A 17,887-nucleotide genomic window follows, 5' to 3' on the forward strand; every position below is an offset into this window, starting at 1 on the left:
TGCTATTTCCCACCACCGTTATATTCTCTCTTCTTATTTTTTTACTGGTAGTATTGTAGGGATGGTAGGTGTTACCCACCAACACCATTTCTGTTGTTAGTTTTTGGTTAATACTTTACCCTAATATTATAGCATCAAATTTCCAAAATAAATAGGTACATATTACACAAACACTGCCTCCACCAAACTAACACGCAATAAACCATCATGCGAGCATCAAATTCCCGGACAGATTTTTTTCTGTATGCTTTATTGCTAAACTAAAATTAGAGCTTTTCAATAAACTTTTATTAGGAAAACATTTATAAAAAATCAAAAACGTCAATTCTTTAAACACTAAAATCACATAGTAATGATTCACTTTAGAGTACTTTGGCAGTACCCAGAGTTACTCGACTACAAAAGCATTCTAAAGGCACTTGCAGTTTGGAATAAAACATAAGTACCTATTATTACAAAATAGAAACGCTTATAGCTACTAATGAGTTTCAACATAAAATTTTGACAGTCTTGACCTCTGAAGGCTGTTAAAATTACTTTATCCTATAAAAATGAAGAAAGAAACTCGCGTCTATCCTTCTCAGATTGCACTAAAAGTATTTGTTTTAAAATTTGATTGCATAGCTAATTTATACAATAGGATGATAAAAATATTTTATATTTCCAATAACAACGTATTCTAGTATAGGTATTGGATATAGTTTTAAAGTTCTGAATAAAATTTTGACGCCTAATATTAAAAATCGATTTATAAAAATAGCTGCAAAATAATTTTGCAAGAAAAGTACTTAGAATGAGATTGATATTACTACTTTTCGACTTTCTTTCTTCAGTAGGTACGTACGTAGTTAAAACTATATATTCTAAAATTTTCATCACAATTATGAAATTATTGTTTGGTTAGTTTAACACTTACAACACGAAAGAATTTACATAAGTTACGAAGTAAAAAAGACAACACAAATGAAACAATAATCTTCTCAAACAATAACAAAAAAATCACCTTTGAGGAACAACGAACGATAGGAATTCGGCGGTGGCTAGTAACTGAAAAAATAAAAACAGACAATTAATTAATTTTTTTCTATTTACTTATATACGGTAGAAAAATGGAACCATAAATAATAGATATTACTTCAAATTTTCTACAAAATAATTTAACACCATAATCGCAACCGGAACTTTGCCAAATCGTCACCAACATCAATCCATGATTAGTGATAAATACAGTATAACTGTAAGTAGCTAGACTTATAAAATAAATACATATCAAAAAAATTATAAACCCCAGTATTATACTTCCCACATGTAAACAATTATTATATGTAAAAATAACATCGCTACTTAAAAGTATGAACTTTAGTGAGCTATAAACTTTATTAAAAACTTCGTTATGACTAAAATATAGAATTTCTATCAATTTTAAAATTCCTAAGAATTTATTTTAACACTATGTTAATCACTATCGCCATTAAAATCCAGCTTTCGTAAATATTCCTTCAAGTTTTGTAGCGTAAGGATTAGAAGATAGAAATTTGTAACTTGCAGTTCGGTTAAAATTTTACATTTTAAAGGTAACTATATAAACTATTATAACCACTACCTTCCTTATTTCTATTAGAAAATATGGCAAATCGGATAACAACAGGATTACCTCTTGTAGTTGTTACCTAATAATATGTTATGCTAAAATTGCATAAACGCTTAAAATTAATTTGCACATAAAGTGCAAAAGTCTTTCAGTTCAAACACAAAAAAACGTACTTGCTCAGTTAAGTGATCCATTACCCAGTCCCACAATTGAATTGTTTTTGGAGTTTCGCATAAGTGGCTTATGACTCCTTTGATCACCGCTATGTTGTAGCTGCCAGCACATTCTGCAGTAATAACGGAAACACGACATTTCCCTGCAAAAGTAGGGCCCTTGATGTATGGCACACACATAGCACAATGAATCTTCAAGGTATGGATCCACTTGCACCTAAAATTAAATTCTGTACTGCGGAGTTAATTCCGAACATATTCCATAAACAATAAAATAGGTAAGCAGCCATAGCAATTAAAGGAAAACTAATTAGGATACAAGGTTCTATTTGCGTCTAATTTGGTTACCTTTTTTGTAAACTTATCAGTCTTAATTTCAATAAATGCAGCGGACACAGCACGCATGTAGGAACGTGGATTATTGAAAGTCACACGGCCGGAACCAATTGGGTATTTGTATTTATCAGTGTCGATGCCTACAAAAGTAAAATAGATCTTCACTTAGCCAAAGTAGCACATGATTACCGGCATATATGACACCATCAAACAGATCATTCATGACCTTTGCCAATCCTTCTGCATTTAACATACCATGTAAAGCACCAACAAATACAGTCTTACTAGGATCTAACTTCTGAGAAGTAGATTTTGTAAAATTGGAATCATTCAGAATCCAAGGAATAACTTGTACCTATAAAAAAGAATCGATTTTGCCAATTTTTATGTAAAGAGATAACGCACCTCCTTTGACTTCATCCTTTTCGATGAGATTTTAAAGTACCAATTACCAGAATTGGCAGTATCATTAGTGCACGCTTGGAGCAGAGCTCTAACATTTTTTTCAGCCTCAAAAATTATATACACGTATCCCTTAGGTTGAATTGCTTGCTTGTCTTTGCCGGGCCATTCAACACTAATATTTCCAAACTGTTTGAATGTTTGCAGAAGTAACTGTTCCGAAATATCCCACGGTACTCCTCCCAAGAACACTTTGCTGGAGTAACCTATCGGTTTTGATGAACGTACTGGCAGTACACCACTCCATGTGCACGTTGCATCATATACGGCTAAGGTATTTGGTAAATAAGTACTGGTACTTAAAATACTGATTACTTACAAGCTGCCGAACGATGGTATCGTGCCACTCTATCCAACTGTATGTCTTGCACGTGGCTGGCCAAATTCATTAAATTCAAGGTGTTGTTGGCAAACTTATCAAGTACCTACAAAATTGTAATTACATTGTGTTTTAACAGCTACTTGAAAGTTACTTGAGAAGCATTAGTAGACGAACAGGCGGGATGCAGCAGTGAGTTAAGCACTGATGGCGGCTGCTGCAAGTACTTGTTAAGAGTGTGAAGAGTTTGTAGGTTTTGTAAATTAACCAAATCCAATTCCCCCAAAAAGTTGGTGTTATTGAAGCAGTTACGTGGTATAGCATCACCGTTAAGATTTATGGAATTCTAAAATGCCCCAATGACCAAAAGGAAAAATAGCGAGAAAGTCTTACAAATATATCGGTGAGGCTGTCGGGTGTTGATATGGCACTTTCACGATCGGACATCTCAGCATGTGATCCAAAGTTTCCAATGGATGAGTGTTCGCTGACAATCGGACTAGCGTTGCTACTACTGTCACTGATAATTCAAATAGTTATTAAACGAACGCGCAATCCACACTTACCTCAATGAAGAGCTCCGAATAGTACGCCCATTTAAATGTGACTGGGGTGAGGAAAGACCCGAAGCATTTAGGGACAAGTTACTTGGTAGGTTCTTCATTGCTGATGAGTTTGGGATATAACCATTTAATGGTGCGTTCAATTTGTTGTTGTCAAAGTTTAACTGTGAAAAGATTAAATGAACATTTCTCTCAATACAAAAATTGTATTATTCAAAGAGTAGATACAATCAAAGATCAAATTGTTTTTCTGATGAGTGCGTTATAATGGTAAGGACTCCACAGTGATTACAAATAGTGTGATTCCATCGTGGCGCGTACAGTTGGAAACAAAAGCGCGCTACGTTTACTTTTACGTTCACCAAAAACCAAAATGTTAAAATCAGTGTTTGTTTGGTTTCATAACTTGAAGCAAACCAAAATATCTGGTATAAAAGTCTAATGAATAGATAGGTGGGTTACCTTACAAACGGTTCGGTCCGGCAAAATTTACAGTACAACCCCCCCCCCCCCCCGCGCATCTGCCCCCATATTGATAAAACCAAAAAAATAAAATAACTTTCTTCTGAGTTTCACTTATACCTAGTATCTATTGATGCATTGCGGAACAAAAGAGTTCTACACAATATTGTAGAAAATTAAATTTCCTGTAGTTTACGTTTTTTAAATCAAATATTAGAAACCCATCCGCACCGGACCGACTTTTTTACGGACGTCGATGCATGTGAATGCTCAAATACAACTTAGTGTGTTTCTACAGTATCCAGTAATTTCAACGGTCCGTTAAAAAAACGGATCGTGTGAAAGGGCTGTTAAAGGTGTGTTGTAAAAATGATGGATGTGTGAAGATCTCGAGGATCGTTCTGTATTCAGTTGTATCGGATTTTTTTTGAGACCAAAAGAAATCGCTGGAAATTATTTTCAAGTTTTTAAGTTTGCCGCTAGAGGTCGCACGATTCATAGATATGTAGAAAAATTATTTTTTTCCTAAAATATACTTACCCAACAAACATGTATAAAAATACAATCATCCCAATCTTATATGACTTTTGCATCATTTTCATGCAGCACAAAGTACTCTAGCTCGTAAAATATGAGGGTTGAGGGAAGGGAAACATCTCTTTAAGAAGTTGAATGTAATTCGGTTTAGGTTAAGCGATTTTTACAATATTGGTCTTATTCGTATAATCAGATTTTACATGAATAGTTTTTTTAGTCAATGGGGTGAGTGGTAGAAGGCGCGGTTTGGAATTAAGAGGGGAGGTTGGGAGCTGAGAAGGCGTCAACCTCATCCGAAATGTCTAACTATGCTCAATCCCAAAAGAAGACACAAATAAGAGCAGATCTTCAATGTTAAATGTATCTGGTGGGTAACTCCCATGAAGATGAATGTTACTGTGTCATCAACTCATGGGATAGAAGATAATTACAGTTAACTGTAATAATTCCGCCTAAGAAGACCGTCTAAATTTTCTATAAAAAAAACTACTTAAGTCTTATACTTCACGTATGCAATTTAAAATAGCATTTCTAATCAATTGTAAGTCCAGCCTCTACCATTGAATTAGCTACCAAACAAACTTCCTGGCTACGAGTCTATAAGTGTACAAACAGAGTGGAAGCAGGTTTCTCGCTTTCCGGTATCTCGCGCCAATAGGAGCAGGTTTCTCGCGCTGTGACTGCACACAATAAAAGCGAGAAAAAGCGAAGCCGGTGGCGGAGTGGTTGCGTTGCCGATTGCTATTCGAGAGGTTGTGGGTCCGATTATCGCTTATAGAGGTTTTCTCAAACATGTCCTTATAAGAGCTTCTTTATCCGAAACTCGGGCGAGAAACGGCAGAAAAAACTAAATTTTTATTCCGACAAAAGCGTGGACGCGGTGGCCGGCGCCGACAAGTTTTCACCTGCCTATTGACTACGTTCACGCTAATTTGAAAACATTATATGATTTCCAAAGCGAGAAGCGCGAGGCAGCGCTGGTAGCCGGTAAGCGAGAAACCTGCCTCCACTCTGTTCGTACCCTAAAAACGGAACTCTTGCATCTTCACATGAACTTATCTGACAGATAATCTCAATCTCCTATATGAATAGATTTATTAGATAGATAGACCGTAGCGTAAATGCTCTGTCCTTATAGTCTACATTATACGTCTTGGTTTATTTATACCTATACCTACTACCGCTGAGTGATAGATCCTTCACTCAACGCTACTACTCTTCAGTACACTGCATTTCCAATAGTAGGTATCTACCTAGGTACTCACTGCATGTGTGAATAGTAGGTAGTGCGTTATTGAGGCTGCAAATGGGGTGGTTTCGTACTCATTTATCATTCACCAATCCCACACAGAAATGAATTCGAAGCACACAACAAATTGTAGACATGTTCATGTTATTGCAAAAAGAACTTTGTGTGTTACATTGAAACTCTTACATCCCAATATTCATTGGTAGAGCTTCATAGCTATGTGGTGGCAGGGCGGTGTTGTTATAATGAGGCTGCATTTCAGTACCTAAACTACATCTATTGCTTGACAAATGTACCTACTTATGAGCTATAAAATAGGTATAATTGTGTAGTTCACTATAGATACGTTTCCTGAATATAAAATTATGAATTAAAACTACATTATGTTAGTATTATAATTACTAAACAAAAAGCAAGACGTAGGAAATCTATAAGTAAACACATTACCACAAGTATCTTACCTACATTCTGTCGAAGTGCTAGCACAATTCAATGCTAGCACTAAGCTACGAAGTATGGACGTTTTACTGTAGTAATACATATTATGAAATAAAAATGCATAAATAAGACATAATAAATTACAATTAAATGAGCATAGTAAACCATTGCCAGTGGTAATAACATTGAAATGAAACATCTAAAATGGTTGCAATGCAATTGGCAAGATTCCTAACGCGTCTTTGCTCTAACGAATGTGTAATTGCATGAATCTTTTTAGTCCATGCAAATTTATTGATAATGATTAACCCTTATAAGAATTTGCGAAATTCGTAGCTTTGGCAACAGACTATCAGCTTTGCCTGTACCGAAATATAAACACGTAAGTTTTGTAACTTTACTGATAGATGGCGGTACATACCTTCGTTTTACAACGTAGATATGAAATTCGAAAAAAAACGCTTAAATAATAAAGTACGAGTAATTAAGGCACACAACTTACGTGCTGTAAGTTATTTGTGGTTGTTGGGGAGTACAATCCAGAAGGACCGCCGCCAAAAGAACTTCCCAATAAACCTCTCGGCGTATTTAATCCAAGTAAATCCGTAATGGACATGGTTTCCTCTGAAATGAATATAAAAACTGATCAGTATCACTTTAGCACAATTAAAAATTATTAAAATCGAAGTGAAATTTTAAAACGTTGACTTTTTAAGGCAGAACAGCTTAGTTATAAACGAGAACTGATGCTCGTTTTGTATTTCATGCGTTTGCACAAAGACCGACTTGATCAATTCTTTATCTCAAAATTCGATAACGAAATTTGCATGCGAACGGCGAATTTGATTGCGTTTACTATTTGCAATTTAATTACCTTACCTGCGCTATTATTGTAAAATTGGCCAGACAACAAATTCTCCCTTCTCGCCATTTTAAATACGCAAAAATCAAATTTTGAATACGCACCGCAATAAAACGTCACTACTAGGTACACTATGTTAAAAACAATGGGAATACGAAAGGTACAGTACCGTACAAAATTCAAGTCGGTCCTTTTCAAGATATTTTTATCGGGAATTCACTACTGATGGTAATTAGTAATTACGGGTATCAATGGATGTTCATAACAAATGTCTTTATTTTTACCAATTTCAGACATGCCCGCGAGTTACATTTACACAAGGTGTGTAGAAAATACACGGAAGCTACAATAACATTATTTGAATAAAAAAACGAATCAAAAATTCGCGCATGCGCAGATCTGCTCGGCAAGAACTATAAATTACTATCGTACTACATTGATAAAAACTGCAAAATACGTCCGGTAAAAGAAGAAGCACCACATAAAGTTGTGTCAGTTACCTATGTAATAAATTCTGATTTGAGTGTCTTAAAAAACTTTACCTACTCTCAAAATTGTAGATCAGGGTTTAGTCTTTCGGCACTTTCGAAACATTTGAGTTTTGCTCGGCCAGGTAGACAGCCTACAAAATCGTACGCACATTGATGTCCAAAGGAATAAAATTTTAAACTGATGAAATTTTTACTCAGGGTTTTTTTTTTGTCAGACGCTACAAACGTATTTTGTTAGGGAAACAGCAAAACGTCATCGTTCACCTGGGAGTGTTTGAAGTAAAAAAAAGGACGATGGGCTTTTGATTGCTTTTGGAGCCGCGGGAACCGAAGTAGGTATGGCGTTTTATTTTTTTCTGAAAAGATATTGATATCGATATTGCCGTCCAGACTCGAAATGTGACAATTTTGCGGAAATAATGCGTGTTATAGGACTCCGGAAACTATTTGAGTTGTGAAAAAAATCGGATGCGAGAGAGGTCACAAAATGTTTTAAAATAAACCAAGGTTCACAATAATGTTTCGTTTAGAAGTTACCTTTGGAAGAGCCCTCGAAATTGCATTTATTCTTTGTAGAGAAGCATATAAAACGTATCATGAAATATAGCCAGTATATAGTGTATGCATGTATACAGAGTGGATAATCAAGATGGAACCAAAGCGCTGGTGTGAAAACGGTGGGAGACATCGGTTTGAAAGTTTTAGGATTAAGATATGATGTGTTTGTGCATATTCTAGCCTAGCATGAAAAGAAAATGTTTGTCCCGTATGGTTTTTTGACACGGCCGTCATTTAGTTTTTTTTTAAATGGCAACATAGGTTTTGCAACACATCATTGGAAGGCTTATTTTACCTTCATTACGAATATGCGCAATAGCAAAAATACGGTTACGCAAAACTAACTATTTATTAGGGCGAAATTGTGAATAATACAACAAGAATTGTTACCTTTTATCTTTTTTTGAGTTCTACTACATTTTTATCAATTTTAATTTATTACAAATTGTATTACATCCTCTTTCTAGAATTTTTAATCGATAAACAATCTACAAAACAGTTCTCGAATTTGCATAATTAGGTTTCAACTCAACCGTATTCGTTTAATGTTTGTAGTTCCTTAATAATTTTTACCCAAAATCGTCCTGAAACCTTCATTTTCATGGCTACTTTCTGTCAGGAAATTTTAGTTTCCATGACGGAGGCAGAGCACTCTACGTTTCCTGTCGCTTGTCACTTTACTGGCCGCACCTGTCACTATATCGGCCGCACCGTCACTTTACCGGTCGGATTTTCGACATTTTCTCAAATGTCTATGACTCCTGTCATTACTGACAGATTGACATTAATCAAAAGTTTTATATAAAAATTGAAATTTTATATTCAAATACGATTTCGGGTAAAATTTAATACAAAACTCGTCAGTAAAATGACATTACCTGACTCGGAAATTAAAGTACTCGGCCCCATAGGAGCCTCGCACGTCAATATTTCCTTTGCCAGTAATGTATCATTTTCCGGACTTTTATGTATAAATAACTATTACGTAACCGTATTTTTCCTATTGCATATTCGCAATTAAGGTAAAATAAGCCTTCCAACGGTGTGTTGCAAGACCTCTCTGTTGCCATTAAAAACAAACAAAATGGCAGTCGTGTCAAAAAACCAGGTACAGGACAAAAATTTTGTTTTTATGCTAGAATATGCACAAACACGTAAGTACGATTTCCCATGCTCGTTCCCATGTAAACGAAAATTCCAAAGGTGACTCGACAGCAACTCATTTTTGATCGCATGGGCAGTTTGTTATGTGAACTAGGATAGCTTATACCGCTAAAGGGGTCATCTAAAGGATAAGTTTTATTGGACTCAAAAAATAATACGGAATTACGTAGTAAAGAGGAAGAGGAAAGGATACCTCTTTTAAATCTGTTTTCTTCTCTTATATATATGATTTTTCTACAACTGTAAAAAAAACCTGTCATTTTCTGACGAATTTCAAAACGCGAAGTACTATATTTTTAACCGGGTTGCTCTTGACATCGTGCGCGAAATCGTCAACAGTGAAAAAAAGTATTTCGCGTACGTGACACAGTTGAACTTAAACAGCAAATTTAATTAACTATCTGTTCAGTTGTAGAAAAAATATTGTATATAACGCTAGCGCGAAGTATTTGACTGATATTTTAACTCGGCTTCGCCTCGTCAAAATACCTTCAGTCTCAATGCGCGAAATTGAACTTCGCGCTCTTGTTATATAAATACCTAACTATTTTATGTACTAGTGAACACTAGTTTATAAAAAGTTGCTTATTTTACATGGTGCTTAAAAAGAATTCAATTTTTAAGGTTAGTTTTTGAACCTTATAATGAAAATATCAACATAAAACGGAACCTTTTCTAAAAGGAAACCAGCTGTCATTAAATAATATCAACTCTCACATAGAAACTAATGGGTTACAAATGTGATTTGTGACAAAAACTAAAATCAGCTAAATTTAGGATACTTATAGAATGTTATGGAGAATCTAAACATGACAAAATATATAGGGTGTTCCATTTAAGATAAACAAGTTAGCGTCAACTTTCGATACAACCGCAAGTCCGCAACTGACAATATTTTAGATTTTCTTTATCGATATTCAATTTTATCGTATATTGTCAAATTTTAGCTTTATTTTAAATTAGACACATTCACCTACTGCTCCTACCTCCGTAAATAGGTATGTGTCTTTCAGTTCAAAAAAATTGACTTGGGAGATCTTTCAAAAAAGTTTGCAAATTAAAAAAAAATAAAGTAACATTGTACTTACCCAAATTAATTTCATTCAGGAGTTCTGGTTGTCGAATTAACGAATTTATAGAGTGCTTTTGTAAGATATCAGCAACTTCTCTTGGAGGTAACGCTTCGGTAACGGACACTGATAGTCTCTGTAAAAAAAATTAAAAAAAATTACACAAGTTCTTGTAAAAGTGAGTCCCCTTATCGCGTTTCCCATACATAGATCAGTACTTTTTGCAAAGGCAATAGCTCTGTATGTGCATGCGTTTTCACCTCTCTAAGGCGCACATTGTGGTTAATTTGAAAAACATTTCTCCATACATAAGAAAGATAATCGGTATTGTGTGCACTGTATTTACCCTTATATTATTTATATTGCAAGAATGTATAGTTTGTTTTAGGTAGGTATTTGTTTAAGTACTTATACCAATTTGAAATAAAAAAATTCTTAAATTTGGAGTTGTACAAGTTGTTACTGGTGGGATTAAAAACCATGGGGGGGGGTGTTCGCAATGCAGATTTATGTTTCTAATGCAGCCTATGTCCGGCACACGGCCATACGCGATCTGGCAACCCTGTTGTCTAACAAGACTTTGTTATGCAGGAATACTTCTTTTCGATCTCTTCAAATCCAATAACAATTACAATTAGAAAAAACTTTGGTTTAGTTTATAGTCGACGGTAAAATGTAATATATACCTATGTATTGTATCTCGAGAAATGCCCACTGGAAACACGAGTGTTTGCTGGAATTCGCTATACGCCTTTCCTGTGCTGTCAAATTGAAGATTCGTCATAAAAGACACTTTTTCGGTCTTAATACATAAATATAATATGCGACCAGATAGATCGTAATGTCACATAATATAATAGTACCTATATTATATACTGAGGGACTAAAGTGTGTGTTTTAATCCCGAGGGTGCAGATTGTTGCCCGAAACGTAGTTAAGGGCAACAAGCACCCGGGGGATTAAAACACACACTTTAGTCCTGTGGTATATACGCTATTTTTTGTACTCCGGTAATCAGCTACGGCAATTTCAATGTTAAAGTGCAAATTTGAAAGAAAAAATATTTGATTGATTGTAGGATCAATATACTTGGTAATGTCAATTTGTGACCGTATAACGATAAATGTCAGTTTGGTTTCTAAAGATTTATGTTCTAATGCAGCCTATGTCCGGCACACGGCCATACTGCGATTATGGCAACCCTGTTGTCTAACAAGACTTTGTTATGCAGGAATACTTCTTTTCGATCTCTTCAAATCCAATAACAATTACAATTAGAAAAAACTTTGGTTTAGTTTATAGTCGACGGTAAAATGTAATATATACCTATGTATTGTATCTCGAGAAATGCCCACTGGAAACACGAGTGTTTGCTGGAATTCGCTATACGCCTTTCCTGTGCTGTCAAATTGAAGATTCGTCATAAAAGACACTTTTTCGGTCTTAATACATAAATATAATATGCGACCAGATAGATCGTAATGTCACATAATATAATAGTACCTATATTATATACTGAGGGACTAAAGTGTGTGTTTTAATCCCGAGGGGGCAGATTGTTGCCCGAAACGTAGTTAAGTGGTTAATAAGTGAAAAAATATGGTGCAAGAATAAATATGTACAATACAGATAACCATTAATCATTAAATTGTGTTTGACAATTCAGTGTGTACTGTCACTTATAGTCCCGCGTCCCGTTTTTCTCCCTCCGGGAGAAAAAATTGCACTTTAGTCCCTTAAATGAATGACAAAACACGTTGATTTAGTCCACAGCACGATACACTTACACACGGTATGCTCATTATTTTTCTCAAACGCGTTTTCTACTGCGCATTACGTCACCTGCGAACGTGTGGCGCCAAAATTCAAGTGTTTACGCACGGAAAAATCCAGTACAGATGTCACGCGTGACAGTTTGCACCTTTTCAGTTGTATTTACGAGTTTTATAGCGTTAATTTGTTGATAGCTAAGCATTAATTTGTTGATAGCTAAGTAATCATTAGTGAAAATTCCAAAATGCCAGGTTGTGTGTGGAAATAAAATAGGTACTTTCGATTTCCGAAAATTGAAGACTTTTCTCTAAAATGGATTGTTGCAAGTCGTCGTAAGGACAAAATTACCTTGAAAAATGGTGTTGCATTATTATTAAGTGGTGTGTTTAAGTCTTTCCATTGCTGTTTAATCCTATATATCCTGTATTTGTTATGAACATTTTGAAGCCAGCCGTTTTGAAGCACCGCAAGGGAACGACTCCTTAATTAGACCTACTTTTAAAAACAGCGGATGTTTGAAACCTGATGCTTTACCTACTTTAAAACTACCGCGTAATAATGAAAATCAAAATAAAAGGGACACGGAGGAGCGATTAGATCTTTTGATAATGCATTAATTATATAATTTTTACTGAAACAGCCGCATTTCATGTTTAGGGCCAATGTTTTTGGTTAGAGTTTATTTCATACGATCACGAAATCCCAGAAATAACTTACGCGAGGATCTCTACACAAATCAGTATGATTTGTCAACTAACCTTGTGATTTGTCGATCTAAGCATCGTAATTTTGCTCTTATATTCTGTGGTTTTGTTCGCACGTGACGTCACGCTAGATGCGCAAGAGCACGATACACTTACAACGGTATGCTCTTGCGCATCTAGCGTGACGTCACGTGCGAACAAAACCACAGAATATAGAGCAAAATTACGCTTCTTAGATCGACAAATCACACTGATTTTGTGTAGAGATCGTCGCGGCGGGTATTTCTGGGATTTGGTGATCGTATGAAATAAACTCGAATGAAAAATATTGGCCCTAAACATGAAGTGCGGCTTTTTCAGTAAATATTATGTAATTAATGCTTTATTAAAAGATCGAATTTCTCTTCCGTTTCCCTTTTATTTTGATATTCATTTTACGTGGTAGTTTTAAAGTAGGTAAAGCATCAGGTTTTCAAATGTCCGCTGTTTTTAAAAGTAGGTTTAATTAAGAAATCGTTCCCTTAGCGGTGCTTCAAAACGGCTGGCTTCAACATGTTCAGAGCAAATACAGGTTATAGAATTAAACAGCAATGGAAAGACTTAAATACACCACTTAATATTAATGTAACACCATTTTTCAAGTTAATTTTGTCCTTACGACGACTTGCAACAATCCATTTTTGAGGAAAGTTTTCAATTTTCCGAAATCGAAAGTATTTTATTTCCGTTCCTTTTGTTTTTCTATTAGAATTGCCCCATTGAGCCACTACAGAACCTGGCATTTTGGAAATTTCACTAATGATTAATTAGCTATCAACAAATTAACGGTAAACCTCGTAGATACAAGATACAACTTATAAGTTGCAAAACTGTCACGCGTGACATGTGTACTACTAGATCGGCCCTGGCGTAAACATTTGAATTTTGGCGCCACATGTTCGCAGGTGACGTAATGCGCAGTAGAAAACGCGTTTGAGAAAAATAATGAGCATACCGTGTGTAAGTGTATCGTGCGCAAGGAGCATACCGTTTGTAGTGGTAACATCGTGGTCCACAGAGTACAAAAATTATATTTGACAAATGTTTCGTATCTCGGCAAATAAAGAGATAATTGAGGGGAGCCTCGCTTTCTCGAACTCACTGCATATTTGTTGTAACTATATGTTCATTAGAGTAATGGCTCTTGTTTATCTGGTTAATGTTAGAAATTAGACATACCCAATATTTTAAGCTAAGAAACAGTACATAAGTTAAGATAATGACAGGCATGATGTACTAATACCTAACAGTTATTTCTAAAAAAATCTAAGTACCCTCATACTTACATATCCGCAAGGTGCAAAGTTTGCTTTATTGAAGCTAGAAAAAGCTACAAAACCGTAAAAGCTTAAAGAACATGCCCTGAAAGAGCTTTAAGAACTTACAGTCCTTAAAACGTTTAAAAAAAGCTAGAAGTTTGTAGAAGTTTGAAGAAACTTGGGGAAACACAATGCAAATTAATATATACGCCACAGATTTAAAAATAAGAATTGAAGGGTATGATGATACTTAAAGGGGTTTTAAAAACGTTTAAGAGTCTTTAAGGATCTTGAAGCGGTTTTGACAAGAACGCTTAAAGAAGATCCCCTCCACCTTAGAAACCTGAAGAGGCCCCTGTACAAGTTCGAAATTCGATTGAACCTGAAATTCTGAAATCGAGAAAATAGGAAACCAAAATTTTTTATACAGTCTGGATGTTCGTGACACCTAAAACTTGGAATTTTCCAAGCCTTTTAAACTTATGATGTTGTTAATACTTATGAGCTGTCCCTTATGAATAAGAAAGCGTTTTTTTAAGAAACTACAGGAGGAAGACTTTGGACGAATGAAAAAAGATTCACGATTCTTGAACAAGCTGGAAGTAAGTAACTTGATTAAACCTTTAAGAAGCTTTGCGAGTGAAAAAATCTCAAAAAACTAGACAAATACGAGTATTAAACTCCTACTTACCTAGGTACCTATCTCGGTTAAAAGTTCGATATTTCCACTTCTCAATTACTCGCCGAATAAATTCCATGGATACCATTGTCGATACAATCGTTGTCACACGGTACTTATCTGCCGAATAAATTTATCGAAAGATATGGAAAAACTGACCCTACACTTAGAATATACACTTTACAGGTTTCGTGCTGATTTCTGGGCCAACTTCTCACTTTTGACATAAAAATTCAAATTTGTATCATCAGCAGAATCCTGTATGAGGATATAGATTACCTTCGTCGAATTGCAACTTGCAAGTACAAAACAGAATTTTAACAATTGTGAATGCGTTACCTATTTAGTCACTTCGCAACAAATTGGCATCGGCACACGATGAAACAAATGTGCAATTCAGCATCATCCTACACGTTTTTTTATTTTAACATGGCACGCCGCACGTGAATGATGTTGTTAATACTTATGAGCTGTCCCTTATGAATAAGAAAGCGTTTTTTTAAGAAACTACAGGAGGAAGACTTTGGACGAATGAAAAAAGATTCACGATTCTTGAACAAGCTGGAAGTAAGTAACTTGATTAAACCTTTAAGAAGCTTTGCGAGTGAAAAAATCTCAAAAAACTAGACAAATACGAGTATTAAACTCCTACTTACCTAGGTACCTATCTCGGTTAAAAGTTCGATATTTCCACTTCTCAATTACTCGCCGAATAAATTCCATGGATACCATTGTCGATACAATCGTTGTCACACGGTACTTATCTGCCGAATAAATTTATCGAAAGATATGGAAAAACTGACCCTACACTTAGAATATACACTTTACAGGTTTCGTGCTGATTTCTGGGCCAACTTCTCACTTTTGACATAAAAATTCAAATTTGTATCATCAGCAGAATCCTGTATGAGGATATAGATTACCTTCGTCGAATTGCAACTTGCAAGTACAAAACAGAATTTTAACAATTGTGAATGCGTTACCTATTTAGTCACTTCGCAACAAATTGGCATCGGCACACGATGAAACAAATGTGCAATTCAGCATCATCCTACACGTTTTTTTATTTTAACATGGCACGCCGCACGTGATGGTTTCATTGACAATTCATGTCTTCAAAGGACCGCATGCATTATTATATCTATGTAATAACGCAATCCTATTAATTGGTTAGGTTCATTCATAACGAACTCGAAACTGAGGCTTTCTTTACTTTGCTACTGTTAACAATTCCCATTGTACTTATACAATCTAAACAGAAAATTGATAATAGTAAGCATTTAGGCAATACTATTGAATAAGTAATCAAATGGTAATACTTTCTAAAAATGTAGCCAATAGCCCATCAGCTTTTGCGATTAGTTTGCCTTTAATTGAGGGTAAATTGATCCCCATTATAGCTATTAATTACTTAGTTACTGAAACAGTTCCACCAAAAATCATTGCAAAAGACGGGGCAACGCAAAGTTCTCTCAGGAACTCTTACCTACTAATGTACCTAACCTAGTTTACTAAATAGAATTTTTACGAGTTTTGGACCCCCCCCCCCCTCAAGTTCTAGAGTTCTTCATAAATCTTAGAAAGAGTTCAGAGAATTATCATAAAAATTCGTTAAACCGCTAGTGAGCAAGAGGCGAAGAGTGCACTTTCAAATTTCCTTCGGTGTCGGGCTCTTTCGCCAAAATATGAAAATAAACTCATGCAGTTTTTAGACATGCTGTCAAAAAAATTATCGGTAATTTTGATGCACATGTGCAATTACCTACGATAATCGTACCGTTGCAACGACTTGTACGATAAATCGTAGGTACCGTCTGTCGGGGGATTTACTCGAACATAAATTACATAAAGATGTTGTGTCAAGAAATCTCAAGCGTTTTTGGCAAAATTCAAGAATCGTCAGGTAGGTTTCTGGAAGACATGCCCTCAAATTAAGGTAGATAATTTAACCGACTTTTCATTTAAACTTAGGTAATTTCCATGGAAACAGATTTATGTAGGAAATTATCTACCAAATAAATTTAACCTGAAACACGAAAAACACTCCATGACATTTCTAATTTTTCAGATGGTTTCTCAGTATATTGAATAAAATTCGGATAACCGATACAATTTTCAAACCGGTTAATTTGTAAACTTTTCAGACTTTCCAATTTTTGCGTCGTAGGTACTGATAGGTAAGTACAATACCGATAACCAATAAAACGCAACGCTTTTGAGCTTTTTTAAGTGTTGATGTATTTCCTACTTTGGTATCTAGTACCTATGCAGAAATTGTAGCTAAAAGGTACCACATGTGGAAGATTATCGCGCGATTAATTGAAGTTTGTTTAATTCACAGTTCTAAAGAAATGTAGCGCGACTAATAATATTGTTACATAAATAAAGACGGTACGCAACAATTAATAAGTGTTATTTAACTTTTACAAAATGTGTGTCAGTAAGGTAAATGAATTATTATTTAAGTCCAGGGTTGAAGAGATAAATAAAATGAGTAGGTACTAATTCTTACCTTATTAGCCACTGCCATTGTTTTATAACGTATGCAATAAAAAATATAAATCGTTTTTTGAATAAAAACTAAACACACAGTTAAAAATCACGGACGTTCACAATTTTTCGTAAATTCTTACATTATAAAACGGCACGCACGTGTAACACGAAAAACGATCCGTTTCTTCGAATTTCTCGCTTCTTCTGTTGAAAAGCGTGAGGAATCGCGAATTCTACGAAATAAAAATCTGGGTAGGGGTTACTCGTAATTTTATTGGATGTTACAATTGCCCATTTGAGAAGGACAAAAGATCATATTTTTAAATTATTCATTTATTTATTGGAATAGGAATTTCTGCCAGTAGATAAGGAAAGAATAACACCACCGTACCCCGGTATAATTCTTTTGATTGAAGCGACAAACAATAGACGTTTGCAATAATCTTTATCTATTAAAATTAGAACACGCCAACACCTGTTGTCAAAGGAAACCGAATCGTGTGCTCCCTTATCTCCATAAATATATCGATAAATAACGTCTAATGTGGCTTGTTGAGCATAATTTCATGGACATTCTCGAAAGTCTGTCTACAAGGAAAAATAATCCAGTAACCGCTTATTTTCCAACTTTTGCGTCGGTTAAATGCCAAAAAGGACATTGCGCA

At 35.1% G+C, this 17,887-nt stretch overlaps 1 protein-coding gene across 3 annotated transcripts; it reads right to left on the reverse strand.

The window, feature by feature from the left end:
- Positions 1–1,068: 1,068 nt before the first annotated feature.
- LOC116163068 (cytoplasmic polyadenylation element-binding protein 1) lies at positions 1,069–17,515 on the reverse strand. Of its 3 annotated transcripts, XM_031476909.1 has the most exons (11): positions 17,242–17,505; positions 10,294–10,411; positions 6,633–6,754; positions 3,448–3,608; positions 3,275–3,401; positions 3,036–3,227; positions 2,882–2,987; positions 2,506–2,831; positions 2,290–2,455; positions 2,113–2,240; positions 1,069–1,981 (listed from the first exon to the last, which is right to left on the reverse strand). In XM_031476909.1, exons 1-11 carry the CDS (start codon positions 17,257–17,259, stop codon positions 1,769–1,771), a joined length of 1,677 nt encoding a protein of 558 aa, XP_031332769.1. In that variant the 5' UTR covers positions 17,260–17,505; the 3' UTR covers positions 1,069–1,768. The 3 variants fall into 3 exon arrangements, with proteins under 3 accessions (XP_031332769.1, XP_031332771.1, XP_031332770.1); XM_031476911.1 differs by lacking the exon at positions 3,036–3,227 and having other exon boundaries at positions 17,242–17,515; XM_031476910.1 differs by lacking the exons at positions 10,294–10,411; positions 17,242–17,505 and adding an exon at positions 7,010–7,125.
- Between the last annotated feature and the right edge of the window lie 372 nt (positions 17,516–17,887).

This window comes from Photinus pyralis, unplaced genomic scaffold (genome assembly GCF_008802855.1).
Source record: "Photinus pyralis isolate 1611_PpyrPB1 unplaced genomic scaffold, Ppyr1.3 Ppyr1.4_LG2, whole genome shotgun sequence".
Taxonomy (NCBI): Eukaryota; Metazoa; Arthropoda; class Insecta; order Coleoptera; family Lampyridae; genus Photinus; species Photinus pyralis.